At 38.1% G+C, this 23,655-nt stretch overlaps 1 protein-coding gene across 2 annotated transcripts in view; it reads left to right on the top strand.

The window, feature by feature from the left end:
• Positions 1 to 7,837, top strand: part of RMND1_1 (Required for meiotic nuclear division protein 1) — a 41,254-nt gene extending 33,417 nt beyond the window's left edge. Inside the window, exons 10-12 of one of the 2 annotated variants that reach the window (XM_051213734.1) lie at positions 2,343 to 2,463; positions 3,637 to 3,729; positions 7,338 to 7,837. In XM_051213734.1, the coding sequence (XP_051069738.1) occupies positions 2,343 to 2,463; positions 3,637 to 3,729; positions 7,338 to 7,385 (262 nt within the window). In that variant the 3' untranslated portion in view covers positions 7,386 to 7,837. Of the gene's footprint in view, positions 1 to 2,342; positions 2,464 to 3,636; positions 4,175 to 7,337 lie in introns of those variants that run through there. The other variant, XM_051213735.1, reaches the window with a different exon arrangement.
• The last annotated feature ends 15,818 nt before the right edge of the window (positions 7,838 to 23,655 follow it).

Raw genomic sequence — 23,655 nt, 5'->3', positions numbered from 1 at the left:
CACGTCGAGGTCGAAAACCGGCCTGGTTTTCTCTAGTCTGCTCTTCACGAGCTTTGATTAGGCGTCGAAGTATTATTGAAGCTAATATTTTAGACACTATATTAGTCAAACTGATTCCTCTGTGATTGTCACAAGAGGACTTTTGTCCTTTCTTATAGACTGGCACAATCAGTGATTGAGACCAGTCAGATGGGATTATGTCCAGTTCCCAAATTCTACCTAAGACCTCAGTTAATCTCACTGCTAATACTGAACCACCATCCTTATAAATCTCAGGAGTAAACCTGTCAGGGCCTGCTGCTCTCCCTCGCTTCAAATTTCCTATGGCTTTTTCAACTTCGTAAATAGACGGAGGACCCACATTAACTTGCCATTCAGGTTGACTGGAGATCGTGGGAAACCGAAGTGTGGCTGAAGGCCAGTTGAACTGATCCCTAAAGTGTTCTGCCCATCGATCCAATCTCCTGGATTGAGAATGTATAATATGTCCATCTTTCTCTGAGATTGTTTCGCTAACAGTCGGTTACCTAATACCCGTTTCCTTAACAAGTCTGAACAATGGTCTGCTATTACCTATTGCCGCTGCCTTTTCCGTCTCTCTTGCTTTCGCTACCCACCAGTGTTGCTCCCTAACCTTACGGGTTACCGTACTAGCAGATATCACTGTTGTGTCCACAGCTTTTCGGATATCATTCCTTGCTGCCTCGAGGTGGGCATCACATACATGGCTGCCTAACTGTTTTCCTAGTTGTTCTTGAAATGGATCTAAGTGAGTACGTTAAATGAAAGTTAGACCCAGCCAAACCAGAACGTGACGTCAGTCTCTGAAGTCGTTGACTGTTGGTCTAAGCCATGTTGATTGATGCACACTGTTCGGTTGGAGTCTTCGTGATTATCTTAACCGATGGTTGAAAAAGCCATGTGACATTGCTCAGAATCGATCGTAATGGCTTATTTGCATCTAATCTTTGTCTTCTCGTACGTTTTGAGTACTATTTAAACTTATGTTAGTTTAATTTCGGTTATTTATTCACTCCGAAGAAGTGGCTTACATTAAGTTACGGAACGTCAGAAATATGATTTTTCTACTCATTGGGATATAACAAGAATATATTTATTATAATCCATAATATTAAAAAAATACACTATACAATTCAAAACACTTATATCGCTTGTAAAACTTATGGTAAACAATTGTATTGTCCAAGCTGAATGGTTTAACTGTGAAGCTTTTATTATCTCCATGAATGTTCTTATGATGTTGTCTAGAGGGACAGTGAAATCTTAACGATTAAATTACCCAGTTAATGTAATGCGACCTCAGCAATATCATCATCTTCCTGAGCTAAAAAGTTACCACTTGTAAAGTTTTTTTAATCTTAATAAAGCTACTGAATTGTACTGTTATATATGATATTTTGTAAGTTCTGTTATTCATTATTATATATAACATCATTCTATATCTTGAGATATGCTGGTGAGCGGCCTATGCTCCTCCACGAGGGGTAACAGGCGTAAGTAAGTAAGAATATCTTGCGATGGTGAAGATTTGTAGCTCAGGAAAACTGGAGACATATCGGAAGCTGACCAGCACAAATCAATTTCAGTAGCAACAATCCAATGACTCACAAAATCAACTGTATACAAACTTTATTCGAGCGGATGAGAATTCACTTCAGCACACTTGCAGCGCGTAAAAGATGAAGCGTTCTAATGACTATCCTTCAAAAGAACGGCTACCCACATAACGTTCTCAATAAATATCAATCCGACTCGTCAGTAACAACGAAATAAGGCATAGAAACCAACAAATGGATTATCTTACTATATATAAAAGACGTATCAGAAATTACAACGAGGTTATTAGGGTCATTTTATTATTTACATTTTATCAGATAGTTGTTGGGGATACACAGAAAATTCCTCGAAAAAAAAACCCAAAGGGTCCTTGAATACACTGGGTAACATCTTATGCAACCAGTATTCAACAGAAGTTTACCAAAACCATCTAGAAAGTGAAAATTCACGTCATATCTCTGATTGGACAAAATGCTTATCCTGTTACTATGTTTACAAGGGTTTCAGAAATTTCCAGAAGCCCAAGGTTATCTGAAATGTTATAAATACCCTCGATTTTCTGTACACAAACTAACCTTGGAGTAAAGTGTTCTGTCTATATTTCGCACCCTTTTCTCCTATGTTCAAGTTGTCGGGTAGATTTAACCTGAGGTTATACTAGAAGCGCTTAAAAAAATCCGATTCAAGCGTTTAATTCGAAGATTTATCATCTTTTAAGTCCAATGATCTGTTAAATATCTTTCTTTTTATTTTCTAAATTATAGACATTTATTGAATGTTAGTACTAGCTTAATTGAAACACCTGATTTCTATTGGGAAAGACCAAATGTTGAGAAATTATTTGAAAAATTAAAATGTGTCCTAAGTGTTTCATCTAGAGTAAAGGTATGTTTAATTAATATATATTTATATGTGTTTTCCAATTAATTTAATTACTTAAATTAAGTGTGAGATTATAATTTATGGACGACCTTTGAGTGATGCTACAATGACTTTGAGAATTTCCATCTATTAACTAAAGCTAAATAAGGATTATAAGCCAGTGTGAGGAATTAAGATTATGATTTTTAGTTGATAGTTATAGTTAGGAACTAGATTTAGGATTTTCATCACAAACTGAGATTACTTAAAATGCCAAAACGCTATTTAACTAAATGGATGAATAGATTTCGCGCCGAAATCCAAGACGTGTTACCCTAAATCTATTTGGTTCGTCTATAAATTATAGTCTCACCAAGTGATTAGAGTAAAATTTAAAGTTATTTTAATGCTTCAGATGTAACAATGTCAAGTGTATTTTTCATAAATATTTGGATTATGCTAAATCTATAATAATTCCAGTTAACATATTGGAAAGTTCAATGTTTGTATATGGGGATAACTTATCATTCATGTAAGAAGTTGATTTGATTATAAAGTTAGCTGATAGTAATTAATAATGGATACGAATTGTATGTCTAACGTTTCTTACAAAAATAACATTTGTTTTTTTTTCGTTGTAATTTATTTATTACTACATGCGGATTGTCTTGATATTGCCATTTAGGCACATGCATTACTAGCGGAGATGAATAGCGACTAGCAGTAGAATTCAGAATAAGCGTTTCATCCTAATCAGCGAATATCTGGATCCAGTAGCTATGTGTATAACGTGATGCTGATCGAAGTAAACATCAATTCTAGAATACAGGTAAATCCAGCTAACGAGTTTTATATAGGATGAAACTCACGTCCTGGATTCCACTGCTAAAATCTATTCGTTAAGAATATATACCCAACTTAATAAACCTTGATAATTGTGTAAAAACAAAAGAGTCTTGATAAATTTCATAATTTTTTATTGCATAATTTATTGATTTACATTTACTTCTTTCTAATCGATTTAAACATGTCATAATCTCAAATTCATTCGACAGTATAGTTTAACTTTACTGTTCATGTTTCAATGAATAATGTTAGTTGTTGTTTGTTTTTGTTAAATTTCAAATATCCTACAACTTTATGTAGTTTCACTTAAAATGCTTCTTATTTTATAATGTGTCTCTTTAAACAATATAGGTTTTAAATTCACGTTTGGATATGTGTAATGAATTAACATCAATTCTAACAAATCATTTATCTTCCATACATTCAGTACGTTTGGAATGGATGGTAATTATTTTAATTTTTGTTGAAGTTATCTTTGAAGCAGTAAATTATTATGATAAAACTGGAAAACATTAATAATTAATTATATTATTGTACATGTATTATTCTTTAAGATTTAATATAATCAAATAGAAATTGATCATTTAATGATTAAGTCATTTTGTTTTTCTATTTTCTTCTGATATCTAATGGAATTTAAAATAAATAATCCCTTTGTATTATTTCGCTTGTATCTTCCCATTAAGGTTTAAGACTGCAATTGATCAATCTGTTATCGGCATATGTTCATACTATGCGTATGCTTCGATATTGCCTTAAATAGTCCCTTTTGATAAATTTCAATAATGCAATAAGAAGATGAAGTTTATCAGAATTATGTGATATAATTCACTTGGTATTGTTTTACTTGAATATTCCCATTGATGTTTTTAGGACTGAAATTGATCAGTCTCTTATTGGCATATGTGCATACTGTGTGTATTGCCTCGATATTGCTTTAATTTACATAAGCATTATAAGCAAAGATGGATAATATACTTCTTAAGACATTTTTATAGAAAAATTAAAAGGTCAACTAGACAGATTAAAAGTAAGCCGTAACAAATAATAATGATAAAGTACACAAAACAATGAGATTACCAATCTGGATAATAAATCAATATTACCAGGGTTGGTTAAGGGTAAGGACAGATTGTTTTTGAACGCATAAAGGGGGTTTCAGTTTCCGTATAGCCAAAGCTTCAATAAACCTTAGTATACGTCCTTGAAGGTTTTTGTATAACACTACAGATACTTACTTAATGTCAATCTTATGACGACCCTCAATCAAATGTTTTACAATGGAGGATGATGTCTGTCTATCCTGTGTGATCAGATTGTTCGAAATGTATTGCGCGAATATATCACATAATTCTGATAAACTTCGTCTTCTCATTGCATTATCAAAATCTGATGGAATGACAATATAATAATCCATAGATTACATCCATGTATTTTGAAGAAGAAAAAAGTGGGTAGTACTGGAATTAAATGAATGATACTAAGTAAAAATAACAAATTGGTTAATAAAATTAAATAGTTATAAATTGAAATTACCTTTCTTTATGTTACACATGTCTGATCACACACACTCTGAAGCCCAAAATTGTGTAGTAGGAAATAGGTTGTGAGAAATTCAGGGGATAGTTGGATCAAGATATTGCATGATTCAATAAGGTCATTAGTTTTTGATCTGAGTTATGTTGATAAGTACAAACATAGTTGTTAGGGTCACACTAGTAGTATTTCTCGACCTTAAAGCAGCATTTGACTCTGTTGATCGTGAGGTTCTATGGCAGTGTTTGTCACTGAAAGGAGTACCAAAGAAGTTAATTAACCTTATAAAGACTCTCTACTCGAATACAACTGCTAGAGTGAGAGCTTATGGCGAACTGTCATCAGAATTGATTACCTCAAATGGTGTTCGTCAGGGCTGCCCACTCTCTCCATTCTTGTTTAACTTTGTCGTTGACGTGCTCTTACAGATAACACTTTCCTCATCTAGATTTCCACGGGTTCAACTTCTACCGGGAGGTTCATTTGTTGACTTAGAATATGCCGATGACATAGTTCTATTTGGTGAAGACGCTGACAAAATGCAGAGTCTTATGACCACTTTAAGCAACAATACTAACATGTTCGGGATGCGATTCTCTCCCTCGAAATGCAAAATGTTACTACAGGATTGGGTTGCATCGACACCTGAACTAATGATAGGGAGTGAAGTAATTGAGCGTGTCGATCGCTTCACTTATCTTGGAAGTCTCATCAGCCCTTGTGGTCTGGTGTGACGAAATCTCAGCACGGATACAGAAGGCTCGACTAGCTTTTGCCAACTTGCGTCATTTATGGCGTAGGCGAGTTATCCGTCTATCAATCAAAGGACGTGTTTACTGTGCAGCAGTTCGTTCCATCCTACTTTATGGCAGTGAAACGTGGCTGGTAAGAGTAGAGGATATTCGTAGGTTACTAGTATTTGATCATGGGTGTCTTCGAAATATTGCTCGTATATCCTGGGACCATCGAGTAAGTAATGCAGTTGTTAGGAAACAGGTACTAGTTAAGGAAGAAGTAGTGAAACTTCATCAGTTGAGTTGGCTGGGACATGTGTTACGTATGCATGACCACCGACATGCGATGTTTTATGGTGTAGGAGTAGGTTGGAAGAAAGCCAGACCAAAACATGGCACAAGTCCATGAAGTCACTGACAAGTGGACTGAGTCATGTTGGTAGGTGTAGGCTACCTGGTTGGGGACCGCGAGACGATAGCAACCGATGGTTAGAGACCTTAAATGACATAGCTCAAAATCGTTTGCAATGGCGCAGGTGCATCCACTATTTGTGTTCTCCTAAACTCTAATCTTCTGAATTCTTCATGTCCCTTTTTTCCTCTTTCCAAATTTATTTCACTGGATTATACTCATTAAATAACATCTTCAAACCCGAATGTTTCCGATGACTGCTTTTACTTTTACTACCTCTACCACTATGGGATTTGAATCAACAACTGCATCTCTGTTCTAATGTGGTACTCAACTCGAGCAAACGTACGCATGTACGGAGTTCTACGTTGTTACTGACTGAGTGGTTAGGGTTCAAACAATTAGTCTTCTTATTGCTTAAAGACATCAGTGCAATAACTTGTTTGATTTCATTTTTTACCTCGCTTTAAAAGATATGTCTTAATACTTCATAATATTTTAGTCCTTTATCTCCAAACATGTTGTTCAAATATATTTTTTGTTTTTACTCTGGACACCTTTACTACTTTTAAGTTTTTGCATCCCATTTGATTGATTTCATCTCTGTACTGAAATAAGGTTCGTCAACTTAAGTCGATACATATTCGAGTCTCTTCTTACGTAGCTTATAAGGGACTGGATTTCTTTCTTTTCGGCAAAATCACTATTTCTTCTGCTAGATAAATATTTGTACTACAGCCTTCACTGTAAACCACCTCAAGATTTAACTGAAGATAATAAAATCAGTCTAAAAAATCCATTCTCTCAGAATCTCAGCAGTTGTTTCTTTCATGTAACACTCAGCTTTTGACTGCTTGGAATATTTGGACACGGTGGAAAATAATTTTATGGTTCAGTTTTTACCTACCTTTTTGATGTGTGGGATAGAAAAATAATTACTGGTTGCTTGCGTAGTCAGACTAGTAGATAGTCTAACAGGTATTTAGATGTTTCATATATTTTCCTACCCTTACTACTATTTTGATTGTTGGTGTGAAATATACTTACGTTCTAGTCAGGCCAGTCATGTATTCTTGATCTGAGTTACGTTGGATTTCTGTAAAATAGACACTGGGAGGATATATAGTGTAGATAATCGTCTAAAGTAAATTAAAGTTCAATTTGTGTAAAGAAGGAAATCGAGCGTTATTTCACTTTTTTAGTAGTACCCCTTTTGTACCTGCTTTTGCGTTGGCCACTTCATTTAGACAAAGTTATTGACCACTATCGTCCTTTTGGACTATTTAAACCGAAATGTAGTAACGGGATTTAAATTTCGGAACGATATTTGTCTGATTTTGTAGTCAGTCTTATCTTATTTGTATTGAGAGACTAGAATCCGCCTTAATACCTGTGAACAATGTTGTCGCTCATGTTAACTGGACATCGAGATAAGCATGATTTCACGTTGGAGGTTTCATGATTCTTGAAAGCTCGTCGGGGTAAATTATAAATGCCAATAAATTCTATGCACACGGCTGGAGTTATAGCACATTCAAAGTTAAACTCCTCGATTCAGAAGAGCTGAGTGCTTATGGAGGAATGTGTCATTCCCGACATCTCTGTAAGTCACTTCGAATCGCGTTTCGTTTTGTGTTTTCTTTCCGTGATTTCATAGTTTTGTTACAGTTTTAGGTGCTTCGGTGTGCAGACCATACGCTAGTTATGGACGTTTGACGACAATCGTATTTGATTTTATCTGGTGAATCATCTTTTTGATGTTGGGGTTAATTTTTAGCGTTTCTAGTAATGAATATATTGACATCGTAGTGGACCCGCACGAAAACTTAATCAAGATATAACAATGCGCAAAGCAAATAAAAATATGCCAAAACGAATAATAATAATAATAATAATAATAATAATACGACAAACCGAAGTAGCAGTATCCAAATAAATAAACGGTAAAAGCATAACATCCAAAACAAAGTGGTATGTTGAGTGAGGAAATGTGGTAAGAACAGTTATGTAATTAATACTACTTGGAAGATCGCTCAATCATTAAATATCCATATGGACAGTTCGTACCAACAACATGAAAAGAAATATAAATTCAGTGGCGTTATTGGGAAGTAATCCAAACCAATAGTCCCTTGTGGTGTAGAGTGGCTTCAAAGGGTATTACAACATTATCATATCCCTTAATAACGAGCCGTAGTCAATAGTGCAGAAAAAAGCTATGTAGGTAGTTTTTTAACACTAATGGTAATTTAGGTGTCAATCAGTTACTTAATATTGCCAGTCCATACGACTAAGCAACAGATATTAATTATGAACATGATTACTAGATTTAAATTTCACTACTAAAGTTATCACAAGTTACCTTCAGGTCTCTCAGATTTGTGTCAAACCTTATCGGTATTGATCGTAATTTGTATCCTTGATTCTATCAGTGACCGGCTTAAATTCTGGTTCAATACACTCGGTTTTTTTCCCAACTGATGTGTGCCTATTCCCAAAACGATTTCTTTATTTTAAAAAATGTTGATATACTGTAATATAAATTGCGATTGACTACACGCCAGTCCTCTGATTGCGGTCTCATATGCTTTTGACATAAGGTATGGGAAATGTATAGAAGTAGGACTACTTGTATTACGTTTGAGAACTTGCGGCTCTTGATTCATTCGATGAATTGACTTTACTCTCGAACGTAATTCCGAAAGTTGATATTATGTGGGAGGTGCTCTATGAGCAAAACCTAATTTTTACTAGGATCAATCATAGTCAGTTAAAGTATAACAACACCGAAGTCACTAGGAAGTAGGAGTTTTGTTCAGGATTTAGAGCGATAATTCTTTGGATATTCTGTAGAAATTGTTTGTAAAATTCCCACTGTCAGTCAACACTTTGGTTCTTCGTATATGAAAATGATGGTATTTTTCTAGTCAGAGGAGATTTCTTGGTAAATATGGTATTCAGCTACTTTTTCTTGTTATTCATTATATGTGTAAATGATTAATAACATTCTTGTTACACTATTCTAACAATATATGTATATATACACATGACGCCACAATCCACTTCAATTTATTGTAACAGTGTTGTTATATGACCATGTTACTCACTCCATTGTTCCTGACTATAATTCCTTACCTACCTTATATTAACAGATAGAAATTCACTCCAATAATCAGTTGGTAACCAGTATTTTTTGTTCCACTTTACGAACGATTTATTCGAACCCCTTTAACTTGTAAAAAAATCTCTCGTACAATTTCTTAGTAGAATTTGATTTTTATAAAATTCACTCATGCCATTGACAACTGACGATATGTCATCACACATTTTTTAACATTGGAACTCGTCGATAATAAATCTGAAGATATATTTGTGGCAGAATTATTCTCCATTTCTCTTCACAAAAGTGGTGTAAGGTTAACATGACTGCGCATCGGAGGTTGTTACGTATGTATCGATTTATCACTGTTGTTAAATTTCAGATATGATCAGCCAAGATTTCTTAAATGGAAAATTTTATGATGGCATATGACACGTTTGCTAAGTTATGCCATCTAGACTATAGAAAGCTAGAAAACTAATCAATACATTTCACTTAATATTGATCATCTTTTATTGTGGGATTAAAATGTAGACAATTATTGAGTATAAACCATCGAATAATGCATAAATTCAAGCTAACATACATGACACAGCTAAGCACTACAATACAATTATTCATCATTTTTCTAATTTTCATCACACTCACGTTTTAGATACGAATCCGTGCAATCAATATTTCCAATAATATACAGTTAGTCTGACAACATTCAATTAAAACGTGACATAACATAATGTTTAACTACAGGCAACTAGTTTTTCAATTACGTACAATTATGCAAAGTTAAAGAACATCTCATTAAAGTTAGACTACCTTTTTACCATGCGTAGAGAAGGTTAACTGCAACGAGATTTCTCTGTGATGTTAAACCTGATACAAAGTACTGAAAACAGAGTAAGAAAACTATTCTTGAGAGCATTCATTTCTTTAGGTAATGGTAATTTGCATCTTTCACATGTTTAGCTTCAGCCAACACATGAAAAACGTCAGTTTATGTAAGGAGTGAAAGAAATTAAAAAAGGGTATAATCAAGTATAGTGTTAAAGAAGTTTATAGCATACAAGAACCAAATGTAACTTAAGACATAATAAGCTGCATGGCTTCAATAATTTGAGTGATAGTGGAACAGAAGCATCCAAAACTCAATCTGTTATAACCTGTGGTCTTGTGCCGTACATGATACCTCCAGTTAGACAACAGTGACTTAGATGATCAAACCAATATCCCATAAACCCGTACAAGCAGTCTAGAGTCCTTATCGGTCCTGCTTCCTGCCTAGCCCTGTCCGTTAAGTCTAGAATACTAATGTATTTCAAACATATTGGGTTTATATACAAAACAAACAGACCACATCACACCATAAAATAGAAAATAACATTTGTACAAGATTCACCCAAAAGAGGCTGTGAATATGGGAGCTAGTAATTGATAGAATGAGCATAACTCAGGAATGGTAAATCGTATAATAATTATTCATAGATCAAAATAAAGCTTATAATAAGAGGAACACGGATATGAATGGTTTAGGTACATAATATTTATACAATAAAAATATATCTATAGCATTAGTCCAGAAATATATTCCAACAGTTACCATTCATTATTCCCATCGGGATATAACACAATCTACTTAAGAAAAACAATATGTCACAACTGATTGATCACTGGGTGGTGATCAATGTCATGCTTTTCTAGTCCTTATTAGTGCAGATCGAATGCTATCGATCATGTTGCAATGTGACCACCAGTCTAGGTGACTCGACACTGCGGGCACTATGTATTGAGATTAGATGGTGGTTGGAGGTAGTCAATAGGAAGCCCTGGGCCCGGGTTTCGTGCTACTTGGCACTCGTCAGCAAGGTGTACCTGTAATCTTGAGGGAACTGGTGCTCCCTGGCGGATTCGATCTTGTGTCACCCAGCTTCACAGTCAGAGACGTTACCACTGAGCTGTCCGAGCTACGACTGACCTCCTGTAGGACTGAGATGTAATCACAATTGATTGACCACTGTTGACTACCTTGAACCACCATCTAATCTCAAAGACAATATGTACATATACATGATTTGATGTAGTGAAACCGATCGGCTGAAAGACAGTGCTCACATTTTTGTATGATCAGTAAAGCATTAACCTAAACGGATGTCACTTTATCAGCCTGAAATTTTCGGAACACACGCGTAGTATAAAGCTTATAAATACAAAACGTGAACTTCATTTTCTTATATCAGAATATTAAGTTTAAGTGTTTATTTAATAGAGCATAGGTATGTACCTTCGGCCATGTAGACCCTCGAATTACTTCACCAAGTGAAAGTTCCAGATACAAAGGTCTAAAGTCAATTCGTGATCTCCGATAAAAAATACCCCTGCTCAGTTCAAGGAGGGATTCAACGACTTTTAAATTCCCAGATTCCTCGGCAGCTCAATGTGCACCAGATCACAAGCGGTTAACCTATGCTATGCGTACGTTAGATTTGATTCAGACGTAATAGAAAGCCCCATAGCTGTACGTTGCGAACGTGATGCTGAAAGGAAAGCAGGGGCAGTAAAGTATATGGACATAAACCCTCGACAATATTTAACTACTTGTAGTAGAACAGACAAAGAAATGGCAACCTTGTAGACGAAACTCAAACAAGCAGCTATTACTAGGATGAGTTGTGCATAAAGAGTATTTATATGGAAGGATACATTAATAAGTAACAATAAGTTATGATGTGTAACAAAGTGGAGTGACCTCGAACGATGGAGGGAAATTCGTAGTGAGAACTGGGAAGAGAGAGTGAAGTTTTAAGAGATGCTACCAGCCATATCTTGAATTAACCATTATTTTTTATTATTCTCATATTTTGGTCTGTTAACAGCCAGTTGGTCATGACGTAAAAGCCTGAAATAACAAGTTATAAGTGATCTTAAAGGAATGTCGAATCCAGAATAAAATTGAAACATGATTCTGAGTACACCAAGTTCACAACCTCGAGTTTAACAATCTTGAGGAATCCATATGGTGCTCTGCAAGATTGTCTAGTACTTCCAGGTGTCTAGTCGGAGTCATTTACAGGAAGCCAACTGCCGACATCGAGTACGATAGTCGTATGCTGGAAGGACTATCCCGCTCTATCCGTCTCGGTTTCACACACATCCTGATTCTAGGGGACTTTAATCTCCCTAGAGTCAACTTCGCGGAACACACGTACACTGGAGGCGACAACTCAATTGAAGCTCGGTTCTTCAACCTCATCGATGACTTGGGCTTATATGAAAATGTGAGGTCGGCAACTCGTTGGAGAAACAGTCAGACACCATCGCGCTTAGACTGTGTATTCACTAACGAAGAATTCCTAGTCGACAACCTCTCAATCCTGGCTCCTCTGGGAAAGAGCGATCATGCCGTCATAGCCTTCAGTTTTGTCATCAAAACTAAGCTAAGGTATCCCAACAATAATTTGCGTTGGAATTTTAAACGGCTGAATGTGCCAGCTCTACATGACTATCTACAACAGGTGGTTTGGGATGTTCACCCTCAAATCGATGTGGATGGTCATTGGGACTTCTTACTGCACACGCTCTTATGTGCTACAGACCATTCAGTTCCTCAAACGGTTCCCAAAAGCTGCAAGCCACCTACAGTAATCAAGAACCGTACCCTTCGCCTCCTAAGCCGCAAACGGCACTGTTGGGCGGAATACAAACGAACTAATAACGATGAGGCGTATAGGCAATATAAACATATCAGGAACATATGCACGAAGGCTATAAGAGAAGACAGGCTTCAGTAACAAACAAAGCTTATGGACAAATTCGCCTCTAACCCTAGAAGCCTATTCCGTTATGCAGCCTCTCTTCGTCAAGCCAAAACAGGAGTTTCTCAACTGCTAGATCTTAACGGCCCGACCAACAACGATGGCGACGCCGCTAACCTTCTGGCGGCACATTACTCTCAAACATTTCAACCGGCTGACATCAACTTTATTGACGACAGTTTCATCTGCAGTTCCACAGGACTTTCTGAAGTGGACCTAAGCGCTGACTTGGTGTTCCGGAAATTGCAGCACTTAATACTAGATACTTCTCCTGGCCCGGATACGGTTCATCCTGCCATACTGAGAGAGGCAGCCTCAATCCTGGCAACACCGCTTAGCGTGATGTTTTCACACTCGCTTAGCCGAGGCAAATTACCGGAAAATTAGAAGTTGGCTCACATCACACCAATTTTCAAAGGAGGTCGACGCAATGAACCTTCAAGTTATCGGTCGGTGGCTCTTCTGTCATTACCTTCAAAACTCATGGAGTCCCTGATATGCGACGGTTTAAATGACTATCTACTGTCCTCAAATTTCTTCTCACCCCAACAGCATGGTTTCAGGAAGGGTTACTCTTGTATAACCAACCTGCTGACTGCGGTGGACAGATGGACAAGCATCCTCGATTGCAAGGGAAAGGTTGATGTCATTTACCTTGATTTCTCAAAAGCTTTTGATAAGGTTAACCACTTGTGTCTTATCAACAACCTCAAACGACTAGGTATCAAACCACCTCTAATCGATTGGCTTACTTCATACCTAAAAAATCGACACTTTAAGGTTAGGGTTAATTTCACTTTATCTCAGGCTATGGAATGTCCTAGTGGGGTCCCCCAGGGCTCAGTACTAGGGCCTCTTCTCTTCTTGATCTACATAAATGATCTTCCTCAACAGGTAACGTCAGATTTATTACTTTTTGCCGACGACGTGAAACTTTGGAGAGAGATACGCAACCAAGACGATACACAGGCACTTCAGGAGGATCTGACTCGACTTCAAAGTTGGGCAGACGATAACGGACTTACCTTTAACACTTCAAAGTGTAAAGTAGTCCATCTGCGACATGTCGCAAACTACAGTTGCAACTTAGGAAACTCCTCTCTAGTAGTATCCCAAGTCGAAAAAGATTTAGGAGTCCTGGTGCCCCATGACTTAAAGTCTTACGCTAACTGTGAAAAAATGCCTTCCGAGCAAACCTTGCACTGGTAACGTTGAGGCGCATTTTTGGCCAGTTTGACGGATGAACTTTCCACACAATCTTCAATAGCTTCATCCGTCCCCATTTAGAGTACGGAAACATAGTACTCCCCCCCTCACTCCATAAGGACAAGGTCACTTTGGAGCGTATCCAACGGCGAGCCACGAAATCAGTTCGAGAACTCAAATCTAAGCCTTACGAAGAACGCCTCCGTTCACTAGACCTTTACCCATTAGAATATAGGCGTCTTAGAGGTGATTTATTAATGGCTTATAGTATTCTTAACACTTCTGGACATCCTCTTAAACACCTGCTTAAGCTTAGTTCGAATAATAACCTAAGGGGTAACACCCAGAAACTGGAAACACAACATAGCAAGACGGAATGTAGACACAACTTCTACTCCTTAAGAGTTGTCAAAAGCTGGAATTCGCTGCCGGCCGAGCTAGTCCAAGCGACTTCTCAGGAGTCCTTCAAGAGGCAACTTGACCTATTCTTAAGGACCAAGGACAGCATCACACTATGATTTACCAATTTCTTTTCCTCTTTTATTGTTAACATACCTAGGTTCCTGCCTGGAGGATTTGGTGATCCCCTGCTACTAGACACGGAAGCCTGTTAAGCGAAAGCTTCTTCTATTCCATCCACAGCCATTTGAACCATTTGAGTAGCGAGCGTACGAGAACAACCTTAATGCACTGATTGATTGCCTCGTTCCCTGCTTGTTTACATGTTTGGATAGAGAACCTCACTTGCTGAATCTGAATTCTTACTCGGCAAAGCAAATTGGTGATCATGCTGGATTACCCAGAACAGACCATAATCACGCAATTACGTACGTTCAGCGTCCTGGTAAGTTTCTATCAATGGTATATACCGAATTGCACGTTCCTCATGAAACCCTTAACAAACCAACTTTGTAGAGATGCGAAACTCATCAATTTGGGTGACAATGGGAAAATGTATTGTCCATTGTCAAGAAATTATTGCAAATACAACTATGCTCGCCCACCTGGACATCGAATCACCCATTAGTATTGCTGTAGATGCATCCAACTCGGCAATCAGAGTGCTACAAAAGTGGATAAACTTTACATGGCGACCAATGGCATTCTTCTCAAAATGATTGCAAGACATTGGATCGAGGTGAAGAACTTTTAGTAGCAAACTCCTAGCCATGTATTGTGCTGTACGGCACTGTCAATACTTTGTGGAGGACCAGGAATTTACTCTGTTCACCGGGTCGTCTTCAAACAAGTACTCCCCTCGAGAGTATCGACTGCTAGACTACATTTCGTTGTTTACCTGAGATATACAAAACCTTTCTAGAGAAAATAATGTAGTTGTAGGCGCCTTGTTCCGTGTACCTTCCCCGAAACTACGATTTAAACAGCTGGTAACAGACAAGGAGACGTTAATATGTGACACATACAGGTATTATTATTCCAATATTGCGGAAACATACCAAACACTTCTCAATACATCCGCAACTTTCCAAATATATCTTCATCTCTGACTTGTCTGATTAGTTTGGTGTTCTTCGATCAAACAAAAGCATTCTCAGATCCTAAATATTTGCGACATCTTCAGTGATGAGTTGACGTGACCTGGTGCACCAAACGTTAACTGTAAGACCGTTCCTTGTTGCAACATTATGTGGCTTTTTTTAACCTTTATTTTTATATTTCGTGATCTTCTTTTCATACCGTCAGATTGTCTTTGTCCATTTGTACATTATATGCTCGTAATGACAGGATGGATATCAAGACATGTAAAGATTAAGATTTTTACTCCTTCACTGTTAAACTTATGCCATTTCGGTCTGATTGTATCAAAGACTGGTTCTGCTACGCAGAAGTTGATTTCCACGAGCACAGTATAGCAACTCACGCGCAATTGAGTTTGTTCACATTTAATTCGGTTAAGTCATTTTGTAAACTTATTAACGAACTGAGTCATTCTTACAACAACAACTTATCTATACCATTTTGTCTTTATTATTGTTGCGAATGTATGAACATGTATGCTTGAGCATTGCTTACTGCCAACGCAAATATTCGCTCTGCTAGCCTTACTATTAGTCGCTTAATTGATTCGATGATTTATTTATTTCACTATGTATATATACATATATATCCATTTTATTCATGTTCATTGCTCTCTCGTTTATTAGCTCTCCCACTTATCTGCACTTGCTTACTCGTACTCGTATTCGCTAACTCGCTCGCTCGTTTGCCTGCTTGCTTTTCGGTACAACTCTTTCATGCTTGCTTAACGCACCTGTAATTTTGTATATCTGTGTGTGGGCCCATAATAAATGTGATCAACACTTCGTATTCGCCTTCTGATTAATATACCATCGGGGTGTTGTCTAGTGACGGTTATCAAGACGAACTGTTTACGAAGTTTAAGGATTATATTGAGTACCGTCTATCACAACAATGTGGTAGAATTCTCGCAGTAGGGAAGGCGTGAGTTATGCAGTTACGTAACACCTAGTATTTTTACTATTGCTAAGCCCGAAGTTGTACTAGGAGGTGATCCTGTGTCTGATATCGCCCTAGCTTCTGTGAACAAAAGAAAATGAAACAGGTTGACGTGAAAGTAATTTGTGTGTTATTGAATTTTGGAGGAGGCTGTGACAATGATAGTTGCATTGGGACATCTACATGTGGTCGGTAAGTTCGCTTGTGTGCCAGAAGAGTGATTCGCGTGTGTGCAGTGTTTGTCTTTAATGACCGATATAATATTATATAATAAAATATTACTTACTTACGCCTGTTACTCCCGGTGGAGCATAGTCCGCCTACCAACATTCTCCAACCCACGTGAGGGGCTGCCTTGTGACGCAGTTGGGTGCTTTCCTCAATGTGTGTCCTATCCACTTCCACCACTTCTTCCTAATTTCTTTCTCCGCTGGAATCTGGTTTGTTCTCTCCCACAGTATGTTGTTGCTAATAGTGTCCGACCAACGGATCTGAAGTATTTTGCGTAGACAACTGTTAATAAACAACTGTATTTTCTGGATGATGTCTTTCGTAGTTCTCCAGGTTTCTGCCCCATACAGTAGAACTGTCTTGACATTTGTATTGAAAATTGTGACCTTGGTGTTGGTTGACAGTTGTTTTGAGTTCTAGATGTTCTTCAGTTGTAAATATTCTGCTCTTGCCTTGCCGATCCGCGCCTTCACATCTGCATCAGATCCACCATGTTCATCAGTGATGCTGCCCAAACATGTAAAGGTTTTTACATCTTCCAAATCTTCTCCGTCAATTTCGATTGGATTGGTGCATGCTGTGTTGTATCGGAGAATCTTGCTTTTCCCTTTGTGTATATTGAGACCTACTGCTGCTGAGGCTGCTGCTACACTGGTCGTCTTCTCCTGCATTCGTTGTTGCGTTTGGGATAGAAGGGCCAGATCATCTGCGAAGTCTAGATCATCCAACTGCATCCTAGATATCCATTGTATCCCGTGTTTTCCTTCAGATGTTGAATTCTTCATGATCCAGTTGATCACCAGGAGAAAGAGAAAGGATGAAAGTAAGCAACCTTGCCTGAAACCGGTCTTTATTTCGAACGACTTTGTCAACTGTCCTCCATGCACGATTTCGCAGTTTGATCCATCATAGGAATTCCGTATGGTGTTGACTATCTTCTGAGGCACGCCGTAGTATCGAAGAAGTTTCCATAGTGATGTTCTGTCCACGCTGTCAAGTGCTTTTTCGTAGTCAATGAAGTTGATGTAGTGATGAATTCGATTCAATTGATTGTTCCAGAATGATCCGTAGAGTTGCGATTTGGTCTGTACACGATCTATCCTAACGGAATCCTGCCTGTTGGTCACGAAGTTGGGCGTCTACGCAGTCCTTCATCCTGTTTAACAATACCCTGTTGAAGATTTTTCCCGGTATTGAGAGAAGAGTGATACACCAGTAGTTATCACACTTGCTGAGATCGCCTTTCTTCGGTATTTTGATCAGAAGTCCTTCTTTCCAGTCTGTTGGTACTTGTTCATCATCCTAAATCTTATTGAAGAGAATGTGGAGTATCCTTGCAGTTACTGCTACGTCTGCTTTCAGTGCCTCTGCTGGAATGTTGTCTGGTTCTGCTGCTTAGCCACTCTTGATTTGTCTGATGGCCATGCTGATTTCTTCAATTGTTGGTGAGCCAACATTGATTGGGAGGTTCGTGGGTGCTGCTTCGATATTGGGTGGGTTCAGTGGAGCTGGTCGATTCAAGAGTTCTTTGAAGTGTCCTATCCACCTGTTTTGTTGTTCTTCAATGTTGGTGATTACCTCGCCTTCCTTGCTTTTCACTAGTCGTTCTGCTTTGCGGCGATTTCCAGAGAGTTTCTTTGTTGTTTCATACGGTTGTCTCATGTTTCCTTCTCTTGCAGCCTTTTCCGCCGCCGTTGCTAAATCTTCCACATATTTACGTTTGTCAGTTCTTACGCTCCTCTTCACTTGCTTGTTTACTTCTGTGTATTCAGCTTGTGCCTTGGCTTTTTCTGCTCTTGTTCTGCTGGTATCGATTGCTGCCTTCTTGTTCCTCCTTTCTTGAATCTTATCCAGTGTATCAACAGTGATCCATTCCTTGTGATGGTGCTTCTTGTGGCCCAGAACCTCATGGCATGTTGAAGCGATTGCTTCTCTGATCCCCTTCCAGTTGCTCTCCACAGTAGTTCCTTCTTCATTGAGTAGATCATGAAAGGACTGGAACTTGTTGCTGAGGACTATCTTGAATTTGTTGAGTTTGTTAGTATCGTGAAGAAAGGCCGTATTGAACTTTTGTGATATTGTCCGCCCCGTTGTCCAGTGCTTCTTGAGTTTCAATTTCATCTTGGCGACCAGCAAGTGATGATCTGATGCTATATCAGCTCCTCTTTTGGTTCTCACGTCCTCTATAATCCTCCTGAACGTTTTGTTGATGCAAATATGGTCGATTTGGTTTTGCGTGGTGTGATCCGGTGAAGTCCATGTGGTTTTGTGTATGCGTTTATGTGGGAATATGGTGCCGCCTATGACCAGTTTATTGAAGGCACATAGGTTTGCAAATCTCTCACCATTTTCGTTCCTTTCTCCCAGTCCGTGTCGTCTCATGATGTCTTCATATCTAGTGTTGTCCGTTACAACCTTGGCATTGAAATCTCCCATCAGAATGGTCAGGTCCTTTGTTGGGCACTTCTCGATGATTGACTGCAGCCTATTGTAGAATTGATCTTTAGTGTCTTCATTGTAGTCGTTGGTAGGCTCATAGCATTTGATGACGTTGATTGAAATGCCCTCTTTCTTTGTTTTGAAGGAGGCTTTGATGATCCTTGGTCCATGAGATTCCCATCCTATAAGCGCATTTTGCGCTTGTTTGGACAGCATCAATGTAACTCCTTGTGTATGTGGTGCATTTTCTTCTCCATGGCCGGAGTATAACAGGAGCTCTCCTGTAGTTAGTCGTTGTTGTCCAACTTGCGTCCAATGTGTTTCACTGATCCCAAGTACCTCTAGGTTGCATCTCCTCATTTCTGCAGCAATTTAGAAGACTCTCCCGGTCTCCCACATTGACTTCTAAAAGAACTCGGCCTTCATCATGAGGCGTCATAGTTCTTCTGACTCCCAGGGCAGAGTTTAAAAGGTTGGAATAATTTTTTCTGGTCAGCGTTTTTTCAGCGAGTTATTTTTCTACGGGATGGGGACGCTAACCCCATGCCCAACCCTCCTCCTTTATCCGGGCTTGGGACCGGCAGTAGCCCCCGGAGGGACTTCAGGCGGAGTTATAATCAAATATAATATTATACAAATTCACTTGGTGTTGTTTTACTTGTATATTCACCCCATTGCACAAGCTTGTGGCTATCAGCACTCTGCAGCTAGATGGATAACGCGATGGCGTTTGTAGAGAATGGTATTTGGCTCTGGTCTTAGAGTGAACATCTAACCTGGGATGCATAAACATCCAGCTGACGAGTCACAAAGAGGACGAAACGCGCGTCTTTGTCCTCACTGCTAGCCACTGTCCACCTTTGCCTATAGTATGACATGCATTGTGAATTTAACATTTTTAGAACTCGTGCCACTTTACAGGCATTAAGTATTTAATATACATGGTAATATCGTATGTATAAACCAAGTATTTTAGTTGACTTTTCAATGCTTTTTTAGTTTGATAATATTTTTCTCTAGTACATTCATCACATATGTTAGCAGTGAAAGGAATCAGCCAGGATGTTTCATTTTTCCAAGTTCAGATACTGTTGATATATGAATGGTGCGTTTAAGGTCATTTCCTGCGCCATAACGAAACGATTATAACCATCTGCAGGCAAAGAATATAAGACAGAGGTAGAGAGTATGGAACATAGAAGGCATTATTTACTATGATAGATTAGTCAGGTCTACCTTGATAAGTATTTCAGGTTATTTCATGACCTAAATTTCGTGTTTGATAGTATTCAGGTAGGTTAAGATTGTTAGGGACGAAGTGCAAACCAACAACAGGTCGATAAGTTTACTTAGTGAGTTCAGCATTATAAATGTCTGTAATCTCACTTGTGGAATAAGAAACACTTGTGGTGGCATTGGACACTAACCACACGTCCTTTGAAGCTGGGCATATAATTGCTGAAAATATTTATATTCAACAGTTGGCACGAGGAGAAGGTTAACAATGGAGAACTCGGGAACATCCATGACTTCAGTCGAGTGGCATGGCTCAGCCTCACAGATGTGGTCATTCTGTACAACTTGTATTTATCCACATTAGATATATTATCTTATCTCCAGTTTAAATGTGTTCTTCAAAAGTACTCAGTATCATATTGTTAATTGTTACGACACGATGAGTAGACAATGATGTGATTCCCACGTAAGACATTATAGATTAGGCAGTCACGTTATGACACATCTACAACTCTAGGATTAGGTCTATTATTGAAACAGTATTAATAACGAAGAAGACCGTAATTCTACATCCTCATAGGTGTAAGTACATCTAAAGCATTTTCAGAGGATAGATGAGAACCGATGCAGCAAACAGAGATAGGAGTGATTTCATCTCCCGGAAAGATTTCTGTAAATTATTCTAGGGTCTGGAAAATTTAGAATACGTTTGTTCCACCAATAACAAATAGTTACAGATGTTATGATTAGAAATTTACGCATACTGAATTCCTTGACCGGGTGTAAAGGATAGTTTATTAAGCATTTTGAAGAATACTAGGTTTAGTTTGAGTCTCATCTTCCACAAAGGGTTGAGTGCAATCCTGTTACATCTGAACTTACAATTTAGGGTACAATCAGTCCAAAGAATGATAAGTGTAAATCGTTTCTGAATGGGTTCTAGCCTTAATATATCCTTAATAAGAACACTATTAAAAATAAACGTTCAGTATTACAGGAGTGACCAAACACATACTCTATACATCAAAATAAGTGACTCGTTGTTGTCAAGGTTATGAGTTAAGCAACCAACAAGACGTTGGGACCAGGAGTTCTGTTTCGTGGCCTGTTCTGTGAAAGATAGATTGTAGGAGTACCTACGTCTTAAGTCTACTACTGTTTGTAACCTAGATGACTCTTCGCCGTTTATGGTAAGACCTTAGTTGAGCGATATATTGCTGAAGTGCATCCACCCATATTTAGCCGCGTTAGACCCCAACTGCTATGGCACACACCACTTGGTTACCTTGTCGAGATCCATACTGATTCAATTTCGTGTAATGTCCAGTTAATCATGAAGATATGAATGAACTATTTTACGATCATCTACATATAGATTTGGCTCAATCATAAGAAAGCAACCGCAAATATAATTGATATAAGCTAGAAGGAGCAAACGACTAAAAACACTACCTTGTACTACATATTTGACCATTTGGTGTCGGTGGCCGAAGAAAGAATTAAACCAAACAAGCAGATTGTTTTCAATCCCGTAAGATGGGAATTCGCCTATAAGAAGCTTATCGTTAGCTATGTCTAAAGATTTAGAATTGTCAACATATAGCACTTGGACTAGATAACCTTGGTTAAAATGAGTAAAAACTAAATTAAAGAATTGAAAGAGGAAGGTCGAACAAGATCGATCTTTAAGAAATCCGCGTTTGGAATCATCAATAAATTTTTCAGTGAATAAGTAGCTGGACAGTACGCCGCTAACAGTTTTTTCCATAATCTTCCAGATAACTGAAGTGGAATGCATGAGCCCATAATTGTTAATGTCATTCCAATCTGCAGATTTGTAAGATGGTACGATATGTGAGGTTTTTCAACATTAAGGGCAAGTGCCTGTTTTCAGAGAAAGTGAGTAAACATCTTTAGAAGAAGCAGTGATATGTATAGCCCACCATATTTGTAGAAGACGGATGAAATCTTGCCTTCCACGCGGATCTTTGTAAACTTAAAGGATTTTATAAATGTATCAGTTTTAGGCATGTAAAGGAGGTATATTTTCTTGATCCATATAAGTGGTTTTATCTACGACTACACAAGCACTCCTAAGCTTCGTAAGTGTGCAAATTAACCGTTCGGATTCATTCCGTTTTTCAGCTAATAAATCTGAATCGAATCTAAAACAGTTAGGGTACAAGAAATTCTGGTGCTCTGTACCAAGGTGAATACATAGGCATGGACTGTCTTTCACGAATTTGAGCGTCATTTTGTCAGGTAACTATAGATAATCGTGTTATTATTACGGACTATTCGCTTTGCAAATTCGCCAACGATAAAATCGGCCAAAGTTGCTGCTTTGATAATGACTTCAAGGTCCACAGGAACCACGTTCTTCAACAGCGGCAGCATAAAGGATGACCAGGCCCTCATTTCTTGCTTGAGGTCATCATGTCTTGATGAGGAGCCCGCAAATGACTTCACTTCAGATTGCGTATTGTCTAATTTCCTGTACACGCTGTTTAATTCACTTCGTACACTATCGATGCAAATGGATCTCAGTGTAGGACTAACAAGTAATTTAAATACTGAGTCATCCAGCAGCTTCTGTGCCTGGTTCTAAGAATAAGGGTTCCAATAACTAAGTGTATTCTTACCTTCATATATAGAAGAAATACATCTTAATAACTGATGCCGCTCTTTTGATAGCAAAGGTGGACCCCAAGAAACGAACGGTTTGTTACTTCTGCCCAGGAAAGTTTGTTTGGTGAACTCGTGGTGTGTGGGTTTTTCTTTGAGATATCGCCCGTATTCTCATGTTTGAACTTTATTGTGAGCTGATCTTGAATGTTACAAGACGATGGTGTAGAGCTCAAGATAGCATGTTGTTGATTAAAATGGATTTTTCTACATCCACTCATTAGTCTTTACTATTTTTCTTTGTGCTTCTTGTAGACCATTAGGCTAACCGATAACGACCCAAGCTCCCAATTTTGGGGAAAATTTGACCCATTTTCGGGGATGTAAAACGAACATGTGACGAACGAATTTTAAAATTTGAAATTCTGCAGAATCTCAGGCCTAATTTCAACACATGATCTGTAACGTCACCTGCTAATCTTTTTCAATGATTTCTCATAATATTTTTACCTGAAAAACTTGATCTTCAGTAAACTTTCAAAGATTCATTTTTCCATAACAATGTTT

Source organism: Schistosoma haematobium, chromosome 3, assembly GCF_000699445.3.
Source record: "Schistosoma haematobium chromosome 3, whole genome shotgun sequence".
In the NCBI taxonomy this organism is placed as follows: Eukaryota; Metazoa; Platyhelminthes; class Trematoda; order Strigeidida; family Schistosomatidae; genus Schistosoma; species Schistosoma haematobium.
Note: the sequence above shows the minus strand (reverse complement) of the source record. Positions and strands in the feature narration are given on the sequence as shown.